The 11125-nt window shown below is 33.7% G+C and overlaps 2 protein-coding genes and 3 long non-coding RNA genes across 5 annotated transcripts; all 5 read left to right on the plus strand.

Moving 5' to 3' along the window:
- Window positions 1–1233: 1233 nt before the first annotated feature.
- Window positions 1234–2901, plus strand: LOC311280405. The gene is made up of 4 exons (XR_014625670.1): window positions 1234–1376; window positions 1525–1634; window positions 1764–1850; window positions 2220–2901. It is a non-coding gene; the product is annotated as an uncharacterized lncRNA (long non-coding RNA).
- Window positions 2902–3561: 660 nt separating this feature from the next.
- LOC311280406 lies at window positions 3562–4665 on the plus strand. Its single transcript, XR_014625671.1, has 4 exons — window positions 3562–3681; window positions 3823–3914; window positions 4043–4117; window positions 4421–4665. It is a non-coding gene; the product is annotated as an uncharacterized lncRNA (long non-coding RNA).
- A 34-nt stretch (window positions 4666–4699) lies between these two features.
- On the plus strand, window positions 4700–6556 carry LOC311280403 (uncharacterized protein). The gene is made up of 4 exons (XM_084392541.1): window positions 4700–5194; window positions 5312–5424; window positions 5501–5584; window positions 5667–6556. Exons 1-4 carry the CDS (start codon window positions 5152–5154, stop codon window positions 5808–5810), a joined length of 384 nt encoding a protein of 127 aa, XP_084248667.1. The 5' UTR covers window positions 4700–5151; the 3' UTR covers window positions 5811–6556.
- Window positions 6557–8266: 1710 nt separating this feature from the next.
- LOC311280557 lies at window positions 8267–9538 on the plus strand. Its single transcript, XR_014625698.1, has 4 exons — window positions 8267–8583; window positions 8715–8806; window positions 8955–9029; window positions 9291–9538. It is a non-coding gene; the product is annotated as an uncharacterized lncRNA (long non-coding RNA).
- A 319-nt stretch (window positions 9539–9857) lies between these two features.
- LOC311280556 (uncharacterized protein) lies at window positions 9858–11049 on the plus strand. Its single transcript, XM_084392792.1, has 4 exons — window positions 9858–10035; window positions 10162–10274; window positions 10352–10435; window positions 10514–11049. The coding sequence occupies exons 1-4, from the start codon at window positions 9993–9995 to the stop codon at window positions 10655–10657; spliced, it is 384 nt and encodes a 127-aa protein (XP_084248918.1). The 5' UTR covers window positions 9858–9992; the 3' UTR covers window positions 10658–11049.
- The last annotated feature ends 76 nt before the right edge of the window (window positions 11050–11125 follow it).

An 11125-nucleotide genomic window follows, 5' to 3' on the forward strand; every position in this document is an offset into this window, starting at 1 on the left:
TGGGGGCATCGACACATACCCATGTTCACGCATCCCCTCGACATCAGCGTTATTTGCTCGCTGCCGAAGATGGTTGCGTGCAGAATATGGGTTCTTCCATGCCTTCTTGATCTCAGTATGCAGATCAGGAAGGAATGGAAGGCTCATGGGAGCTGGGGAGTTATGGCCAGAAAGGAACCGTTCATCCAGCCTGCCGCAAATGGCTCCTTGCTTCACGCGTTCCTATGGCAGCTGAAGCCTCGCTGAAGTGCGCTCCATAACACCCAACAGCTCATCATACGCAGGGCAGGGAGACTGTGAGGGTTCAGGTTGTAACTCTTTTTCACCCTCATCAGCCATCTCCTGCTCTCTTGGGCTGGGTGCCAGCAGAGCACTTGCTGCTGGATCAGAGGATGTAAGAGATAACACATCCTCGTCCAGCAGCACACCCTTGCGGGCTTCTGACGGGCGTGAGAGAGAAACACCTCTCTTCAGCGAGCTCCATCTGGGAACCCCATGATCCGAGTCTCCGCAGTGCCTCAGCACGAGCGGGACCCGAACCATTCACATAATGCATTTCATAACCTTGTACTCCATTTATATCAGATAAAATGCACATGATTATCCATGCTTAATGTAACTAGAGAGTGCGTCAGCTGCAGTTTGGATCTAAGTTCTGAGAAAATGGAGGATTGTTTCATGAATTGTGCGTTAGCAATCCCAAAAAAACTGTACTTGCTTCTGCTGCATTTTCTCATGTGTTATTCGCATGCTAAAAGAAAAACACAGCAACAAAAGATAAAGCAACCGTTTAGCACTGTGGTGTAGTGGTATTTGGTACATTTCTGTCAGCTTATTTACAGGACATGAGTAAACAGTTTTAACTCTCCAGAAGAAAAAAACTGCTAACACAGTTTCGGAAAAAATAAAACAAAACAAAATAATAATAATAATAAAAAATAAATAAAAGATATAAAAATAATAATAATAATGATAATAATAATAAAATAATAATAATAATAAAAATAATAATAAACATTGACTTCCTACTTTAAGTGCATGTTGTCTCATGTTCTTTTAATTTTCTGTGTGATATTAATACTGTTGCACATGCCTAATAACATTGCAGTGACTCCAATTACATGATTTTAGAAATTAGACAGCAGTGTATTTAGTTGTAACTTGTAACAATGTCACATTTTTAGTTCTTTGTTACTGGTCTGTTGTACCTCTGCACAGTGAGAGAGAGAGAGAGAGAGAGAGAGAGAGAGAGAGAGAGAAAGAGAGGCTGGTTAGAGCCCAATAAGTAAGCAAAAAGGAAAGGCAGAGGGAATCAGTTGCTGAACCTGATACAATGTTATCAATAATCTTTTTTGTTTTTCTGATCTCTTGCTCAGGTAAGATACATCATTTGTGATATTCCTGACAATACTGATTTGATTTGATTTGATTTGATTTATTTACTATGGGAATCACAAGACTTTATTATCATTCAGTTTATGTGAATTAAAATAATGATTTTTATCATTTTCTTTTAATGGAAAGCCCTAGCAGAGAGTGAAAATGAAGCTCTTTCAATTTGGTGGGAGCCAGAGATGCCTTCGCATTCTGAAAACTTACACAGTTTGACGGACGGCTATGGAAATGACTTATCAGTACGTACAACACTTTGTCATTTATACTCGTACATTACTACGGCCATTTTGCATAAGACTCACTTGTCCATGTCACTGACTTTCATTATTCTGATTTTTTGGACCTCATTCCCCATTCCTCGCATGCAGAAAAAGCGGCCGAGCATCATCTTCTGTTGCGTATGCCAAGAGGTTGTAAGAAGAGCTAAGACAGCAGTTTATCAAAAGATTTCAAAGGTAATGTTCAGTTGTCTCAGAACAATTTCTTTTTCTAATGGCTCTAATGACAGTTTAACATATATAATCAATACATATAATCATGAGACAGAATAGCAATTCACAAACTTTACAATAATTGAGAAAAAGCTCAAATTTAACTTCTTAGTCTGGAATAAAGTAGGCTGTTTGTGATTTTCCAATTTAATCAAATGAGTATTATATGAATAGTGAGAAGTAACTTCAATGTGAATTTATTCATTGGACAGCTTGTCACACATGGACAATTAATAATGAAAAGGAAAATAAGCTTTTTAGCTAACAGTTGTGTCTGTTTTATATTTAGTCGTAAAGTTCTATTTTGTAAATGTTTTCCCTGTTATTTTACAGAAGATAAACAAGGTCTGTTACAAATTCATTGAGGGTTTTCGAAAGATCTGCGTGCAGCGTGCAGGGAAATTTCGGGACATTATACTGCACAAACTCTTCCCTGGTGGGAGTGCAAGGGCCACATGTTTGAAGATAAAGTTATGCTAGTAACAACCGTGACAATGGCTGTAGAAGGGATACATTTACATTGACTGTTACTAGCTAACTTCATTGTAATCTGTTTTTAAAATGTTTTTCATTATTTGAGAGAAAATTGTTAGTTGAATATCAGTCCACTGCCATGTGCATTTTCATTGTGCATACACATCTTGAATGTTTGCCAGCAATAGAGTCTTCTGTTTTCCTTTATGCTTTTCAGAAAATCGATAAAATATGCGGTAAACTGATTGCCCCTATACGTTCCATCTGCTATCTTATAGCCAACGGATACAAAAATTCCATAATGGTGACCCTTTTTCCTGGAGGTACTCCTATAGGCACCTGCAGATTGATGAGGTTATGTGGTTACAGAGACGATAAGATCAACAAATGCAGTTAAAAGTTATGTTTAATCCCTTTAAAATATAATTTAGTAGATGGATGTTTATTGTACTGAAGATGCTTTTTTTTGCGGATCCTGTGGTGTAAGATTGTTTTATGTTTTACATAAATACACATTAAAAATCGAATAATTTTCATGTGACTTTCTGGTTATTTTCAGTTGATAGTAATCTTTTTTTTTTCTCATTAAAGTTGTTTTCTCTCCCCTTAGCAAAGACCAAGTAGTAATACCAACTATACCAATAATTCACACCATAATGAATTAACGCAGTTTAAAAAAAATCTATGTAAAATAAGCAATTCTGTGAAATACATATTTTTTCAAAAGGTGCTTAAACTTATCATTCTTAGTCAATCATAACTGGACATTGGAGTTTATGATGCTTTATCAACCCTAGAGAGTTTTTTAAGTGCTGTTGAAAATGTAGTCAATTTAATAGAATAGTAGAACATTATGGCATCATTTGTTATTATGTTAGTCAGGATTTGAACACTGATAATTTCCATTCAATGAAAGTAAATGTAACCACAGGGCTGTCAAGCCTCAAAAATAACAAATAAAGTGAATAAACTTTGCACACTGCTGAAGTTTCTGACCTTGGGTAATTAGCATTGAACTATCAGGACTGTTCCAGACCCATGAGGTTTAACAACACAGAAGCTGACTTGTAAACTTTATTCAATAATAGAGATCAGCAACGAGTAGCAACTGAATACTTTTGTTATATCATTAGAACAAATGAACGGTTGGTCCAGGGTTAGAGGAGGGTTCAACTTACTTTGCTTCACACTTACGTTTAGCAACTTTGTCTGTGCTCATATCAGCAAAACCAAGAAGAAGAAAAAGAAAAACTGAGGTTAGAGTGCTCTTATAGAACAATGTATCTAGCCTGTATCGTTGGATCCTTCTTGATTCTCTTTGGTAAGAAATGTTTTAGTACTGCTTTGACTCATTTGTTTGATTTGATTACATTGCAATGTTAAACCAGAATCGCATTTTGTCAGAATGTTACTATTATAATGTAGTTATATATACATATATATGAAGTTATATTTTGTGCAGCTGCTGCTGAAAGTTCTCCATGTGAGGCCAGTCATGAGACGGTACAGACAATCACCTTCTATGACAACAAGGAAGATCTGTGTAATGCCAAGGTAATGAAATGGATATATATAAGAAAATAAATGAAAAAAAAAGAAGAAAAAAAACATTTACAAAATAATCCTGTGGTGAAGTTCAGAGGATTTTCTAGATAACCATCCCTTATTATTTCTCTTCCTAGATGGCCATAAAATGTTGTATATGTTTGAAAATGATAAAGACATATATACCCATTATATACGCTCTAATTAACAAGGTAAATATTACTTATATTCCTGAATTCCTGTTTTTCAATTTTTGTTTGTTTGTTGAAAACACACTATTTTGTGCATTTAAACTCATATATTTATTTAAAAAGGAAGATAAAATAATGTTTATAAATGTGATTTGCTATGGGATATATCTTGGTATTATTAGCCATATTATGGCTACAGTTATTTACTTTGTTTATGATACTATTCACAGAAAATGTGAAGAAATGTATGTGTCTTACATTGTCTTACACTGATGTAAGTTTACTTTTTATTAAAACCATCTTATTTTTTGTTTTCTCTCTCAGAACGTGCGTTCTGTATGCAATGCCAACAAATATTTCATAAAAAAATGTAAAAAACTTGCCAAAAAGTTGAAAAAGAAGGTCTTAAACATATATCGAAACCCTCTAAAGTCCTGCATTAAGTACAAAATGTGCAGAGTAAAGGATTGAATAAACCTAAACTAACAATTCAATCAAATATCAGCTGTTTAGAGAAGATTATTTCCTTTGTTTTGTCAAAAGCATGAGGTAATAAATGTTTTAAATGCAAAAGCAGTGTGAGTTGATGATTAATTTGTTTTTGTTTTAAATACATCTAAAATGCAAAAAAGGAAGCACATAAATTCACATCTGAAACACAAAAGTAATAACCTAATAATGCTGATGGTTCTTTAGCTATTTACACTATTTGATTTATAGCGTAATCTAGCGTTTAATCTGCACATCTGCTTTAAGTATGTATTACTGATGGTTAGGTGGTGACCTGAACAGACATGCAGTGTTAGAAAATGCTGACAGGAGCTCCATTAAAACTTGACACTTTGGTCCACTGTGGTTTTGGTGCCCTGAACATCAGCACTTCAAAAGACTTGCGTAGACATTTATTATCTTCAACGTTACACACATAACTGTGAGAATAGAGGAGCACAGACGAACACAGAAGAGACAGAGTGTCAGAATATCCCTTCAACTGAAAATCACCCAGACGTGTGGAAGCCAAGCTGCTCTTTTCTAAGGAGAGGATTTGAAGAATCATGTCACCTGTTATTCATTTGGGACTGCTTATCATGTGCTCAGGTGAGACTGAAGGACTATATGAATTTAACTTCTACTGTTGCTCTTTTCATTATCTCACATTTGCTTTTACTTAATTTTTACAATTAAATTCTGCACATAAATGTTGTTGTGGCTCAGTTCTTGTTGAGTGTAGCAGCACTACTGACAAAGCACAGTGGAAGAGCATGCTGGAGAGTAATGAACTGAGCTTTCCCGAAGAAGACAAAAACAGTCATGAATTAAACATAGAGGTAAACTGACGCACTATGTAATGCAATACAATTAAACAGATATAAAGCTAATGTCCAAACATTTTTTTCCTTGAAGTCTGAAATGAACGTCATTACGTGCTGGGTTTGCAAGAAATCAGTTCATCGGATCAAGGGCATAATTCTGCATGAGATTAAAAAGGTAAACTAAAACTTTCTTCTACCTAATTTGATTACAGATATTTTGCCTGCCCAAGCTTTAATTAAATGTGTTTTTGTTTTAGGAAATAAAGGCTGTTTGCAAGGCAATGAAAGTCCTCGAACACATCTGCGAGAAATATGCACATAAATTTCAATTCCTGATTTTTCACCTGCTGTTTCCCGGTAATAGCGAACAAACCTGTAAGCATTTGAGCATGTGTAAATAAATGTTATTGCTCCGATATGGTAACACTTTATAATAACTTTCATTAATATATCATTAACAAGCATTTTCTAATGCTTAACAGATCATTAGTTAATGTATATATTCACATAGCTAGAAATATGAGATAGGCCTACTGTGCTTGTTAATGTTTACTCATTTTTAATAAACTTTTTAAACATTACATGTTGATTGATTAACATGTACATTATTTCATGTACTTGCATACAAATGTCATTAAACTTTCAAATCATTTGATCATGCACTTCAAATCAAATGCCTTTAAACTTCAGTACATATTACCTAATGCACTTTTTTACATTTATGTACAAATGCAAAAAGTTGTTTGGAGCTATGAGTGATCCAGATGTTCAACAGAAAATTGAACAATCTAAGAATGACTGGTCCCATTTTATATTAGGTGTCTTATGTACTTACGTCAAAAAATAAAAAAATAAATTGTTTGATAGTACTTGTGTTCATGTTCTATTGCAAAATACTCTTGAGGTGTAATACGGGTATAAGGTTAGGGACAGGTTTGGTGGTATGGGTAGGTTTAAGGGTTGGTTAAGGGGTCAACACTGTACAGGGGTCAGTTTGATTACTGTAAGGGAACACCGATTAAACCGTTTGTATTACACTGTTTTGATAAATGAACAAGTATTTTCTTTAAAATGTATTTGTTTTCTCCTGTTGATGGATATAGTACCATCTGATAAGGCAATAAAGCATGTTTTGCACCTAAATTACAATTATGTGTTGTTATTATGTCTGTCACAATCATTTGGCTAAACTTAACTAACCGCCCTTTACACAAACATTGTGACAGTAGCTAAAAGTTCAATACACATAAAGGTACTAAATGATTAATAGTAAACATTTATAAATGATGAATAGTGTCAACTTTAGATTGGGTACTGCAAAAACATTAAAAATTAATTAATACATGATTTGTAAAAACATTTTTTTTTTTTAAAACACACCACAATAAATGAAGACCAAATGTATAACCTTTACAGACTGTGGTTATGTTATGAGTTTATGAATAATATGTTAAGATGAATAGTGTGTGAAGTGTTTAAAGTCCCCCTATGGTGAAAATCAAGCTTTTAATGTTGTTTATATGTCTATGTGGTGTTTTTAATATGCTTTAAGACAAAACATGTGCAAATTCATAAGTCAACACCGTTGCTGATATTTACATCGCGTATCAGAGAGGACACTGTCAGCAGATAGGACAGACCAGGTTACTTTTCTTAAATGAAACCAAGTCTCAACTTTAAAAATGTCTTCTTTTTTTTTTAAGAAAAAACAAAACAAAAAAACTTTAAATATGTCATTTTGGTGATCAAAGATGAGTTTTAAGGGATAAAATTATTGACTACAGGGGGACTTTAAAATGACCTGTTAATCATTATGTATATGTATCATCATTTTGAATTTCATTTAAACATTAATAAGTTTATTATCTTATATCTTTTTGAATATATATTAACTAATATTCCGTTAAGAATTATTTTCGTCATTATTATTATTATTATGTTCTTCTCTTTTTCTGTAATGATGTATTTGGTAATAATGTATGTTAATGTATATTTTGTACCTGGGCAATTTGTATTAGCTCGGATGTGTCATCAATGTTTAAACCCTGCAAATGTCAAAAAGCTTCAATAAAAAGAAAAAGAAAAAAAAAGAAAGAATTATTTTCGTTAATGATTTCTTAATTTAAGATTTTAATCCTTGTGTTACGTTTGGGTTTGAGGTTTGTTTCATGTTTATGTCCTTTATTTTGTAATTCATGCTCTTAGTTATGCTTCATGTTTGTCATGTGCTTCTCTTTGCGCCTCAATTGCAATCATGTCTTGTGCTTCTCCTTTATGCGTCATGTTCTGATTGGTTGCTCTGGTCATGTGTTCTTATTGGTTCATGGTTTGATTGTTCACAGGTGTACCTTGTTTAGTGATTAGTCCTTGTGTATAAATAGCCCTCATGTTACCATTGTATCTTGTCTAGCTTTGTTCCCTGTTACTGATGTTGGTGACTGTCCGGTCCGGTCCGGTCATTTTGTTTAATAAACTCCACATGGGTTCAGCAACTCGGCCTTCAGTGACACATTGTAAACCATCTGTTAAAATAATTTGTAGATTTAAAAAACATCATTAAATCATATTATGAATGGAAAGTTTAGGTAACTGGACATTGGAGTCTATAATGCTTTATCAGCCCTAGAGAGTTTTTCAGCTGCTGTTTAAAATGTAGTCAATTTAGTAGAAAATTCTGACATTTACAATTTATGAGGTTAGTCAGGATCTGAACACTGCTCTTTTCCATTCAATGAATGTAAATGGTGACCAGAGGGCTGTCAAGCTTTAAAAAAAAAAAGAGAAAAATAGTAAATAGAAGTTTTGGGCGTATGCTAATGTAAAACACAATTTGAACACTGTTGAAGTTTCTGACCTTGGGTAATTAGCATTGAACTATAAGGACTGTTTCAGACCCATGAGGTTTAACAACACAGAAGTTGACTTGTAAACTTTATTCAATAATAGAGATCAGCAAAGATTAGCAACTGAATACTTCTGCTATATCATTAGAACAAATGAACGGTTGGTCCAGGGTTAGAGGAGGGTTCAACTTACTTTACTTAACACTTAAGTTTAGCAACTTTGTCTGTGCTCATATCAGCAAAACCAAGAAGAAGAAAAAAACGAGGTTAGAGTGCTCTTATAGAACAATGTATCTAGCCTGTCTCGTTGGATCCTTCGTGATTCTCTTTGGTAAGAAATGTTTTAGTACTGCTTTGACTCATTTATTGGATCTGATCTGTGGAATGTTAAACCAGAATCGCATTTTGTAAGATCATAACTACATTATTTTATATACATTTATGACGTTGTATTTTGTGCAGCGGCTGCTGAAAGTTCTCCATATGAGGCCAGTCGTGAGACGGTACAGACAATCACCTTCTATGACAACAAGGAAGATCTGTGTAATGCCAAGGTAATGAAATTATGTCGTCATCTCTCACGCTTAAAATAAAAATATGTACAAAATAATCATGTGGTGAAGTTCAGAGGACATTAATGTTCGTTCTGTCAAGGATTCTCTTGATAACCAACCCTTATTATATTATTATTTCTCTTCCTAGATGGCCATGAAATGTTGTATATGTTTGAAAATGATAACGAAATATATACCCATTATAAACGCTGTACTTGACAAGGTAAATATTACTTTGTTTGTTTGTTGAAAACACAATGAATTTAAACTCATATATTCATTTAAAAGGGAAGATAAAATCATTTGTATAAATCTGATTTGCTAAGCCCTCCTGGGATATATATTTGTATTATTAGCCATATTATGGCTACAGCTGTTATTTACTTTGTTTATGAAACTATTCACAGAAAATGTGAAAATGTATTTGTGTGTCTTACATTGATCTTACACTTATTCAAATCTTATTTTTTGTTTTCCATCTTAGGCAATAAAGTCTATATGCAGACCAAGGCTTTTTTTGTGGAAAATGTGTAGACGCAAAGCCACAAAATTGAAAAATAAGGTCATCAAAGGATATTTCCCAGGAAGTCCTCGAAATTCCTGCATTAAGTACAAAATGTGCTAAGTAAAGGATTGATTTATCCTTAACAAGTCAATCAAAATATCAGCTGTTTAGAGAAGATTGTTTCCTTTGTTTTGTCAAAAGCATTAATAAATGTTTTAAATGCAAAAGCAGTGTGAGTTGATTCATTTTGTTTTTTAAATACAGGAAGCACATAAATTCACATCTGAAACACAAAAGTAATAACCTAATAATGCTGATGGTTCTTTAGCCATTTACACTATTTGATTTATAGCGTAATCTAGCGTTTAATCTGCACATCTGCTTTAAGTATGTATTACTGATGGTTAGGTGGTGACCTGAACAGACATACAGTGTTAGAAAATGCTGACAGGAGCTCCATTAAAACTTGACACTTTGGTCCACTGTGGTTTTGGTGCCCTGAACATCAGCACTTCAAAAGACTTGCGTAGACATTTATTATCTTCAACGTTACACACATAACTGTGAGAATAGAGGAGCACAGACGAACACAGAAGAGATAGTGTCAGAAGTGATAACTGAAAATCATCCAGACGTGTGGAAGCCAAGCTGCTCTTTTCTAAGGAGAGGATTTGAAGAATCATGTCACCTGTTATTCATTTGGGACTGCTTATCATGTGCTCAGGTGAGACTGAAGGACTATATGAATTTAACTTCTACTGTTGCTCTTTTCATTATCTCACATTTGCTTTTACTTAATTTTTAAAATCATATTCATTAAATTCTGCACATAAATGTTGTTGTGGCTCAGTTCTTGTTGAGTGTAGCAGCACTACTGATAAAGCACAGTGGAAGAGCATGCTGGAGAGTAATGAACTGAGCTTTCCTGAAGAAGACAAAAACAGTCATGAATTAAACATAGAGGTAAACTGACGCACTATGTAATGCAATACAATTAAACAGATATAAAGTTACTAATGTTAAATTTTTTTTCCTTGAAGTCTGATATGAATGTCATTGCGTGCTGGGTTTGCAAGAAGTCAATTCATCAGATCAAGGGCATAATTCTGCATGAGATTAAAATGGTAAACTAATACTTCGACCTAAATTGATTACAGATATTTTGCCTGCCCAAGCCTTAATTAAATGTGTTTTTGTTTTAGGAAATAAAGGCTGTGTGCAAAGCAATGAAAGTCCTCGAAAACATTTGCGAGAAATATGCACATAAATACCAATTCCTGATATTTCACCTGCTGTTTCCTGGTAATAGCGAACAAACCTGTAAGCATTTGAGTATGTGTAAATAGATTTTATTGATCTGACTTAATGAACATGGTAATTTTGAAATATCTGAATAAATCAGCCTGTGGTCTGTTTGTGTTATTGGGTATGTGCTCTAATTTCCTGCATGAGCACGTTCTACAAAAACTGTAAATGTCTAGTGTTAGGCTACTCTATTAAAAATATTTTGTGCATTATTCATAAACCATCATAAGCTACATCTAATAGCAAATATGCAACACATGTGTTTACTGGATCATTTAGGCTACTGCTTTTCATTTGTATATTTTGTTCACTAATCACTTGAATTAGATCTTTGTTGTATTTAGTCAGTTGAGTTATCAAACTATTTCAAAAACAATTTTATAAATACATGTGCAAGTTTTTTTTTAAATGCAAATAAAGCCTTTCCAAAATATTCCCAACTTGATCTTTTATATACCCATGTAAGTGTTCTGATCTCTGATTGAAGAATATTTGACCATGTGACTGCT

Source organism: Rutilus rutilus (genome assembly GCF_951802725.1).
Source record: "Rutilus rutilus genome assembly, chromosome: 21".
Lineage (NCBI taxonomy): Eukaryota > Metazoa > Chordata > Actinopteri > Cypriniformes > Leuciscidae > Rutilus > Rutilus rutilus.

Excerpts from the sequence above, each read along its gene's own strand:
- LOC311280556 (XM_084392792.1), top strand. The coding sequence starts at position 9,993 with ATGTCACCTGTTATTCATTTGGGACTGCTTATCATGTGCTCAG. Across the intron at positions 10,275-10,351 it reads GTCATGAATTAAACATAGAG|TCTGATATGAATGTCATTGC; the intron begins GTAAACTGACGC and ends TTTTCCTTGAAG. Across the intron at positions 10,436-10,513 it reads TTCTGCATGAGATTAAAATG|GAAATAAAGGCTGTGTGCAA; the intron begins GTAAACTAATAC and ends TTTTTGTTTTAG.
- LOC311280403 (XM_084392541.1), top strand. The coding sequence starts at position 5,152 with ATGTCACCTGTTATTCATTTGGGACTGCTTATCATGTGCTCAG. Across the intron at positions 5,425-5,500 it reads GTCATGAATTAAACATAGAG|TCTGAAATGAACGTCATTAC; the intron begins GTAAACTGACGC and ends TTTTCCTTGAAG. Across the intron at positions 5,585-5,666 it reads TTCTGCATGAGATTAAAAAG|GAAATAAAGGCTGTTTGCAA; the intron begins GTAAACTAAAAC and ends TTTTTGTTTTAG.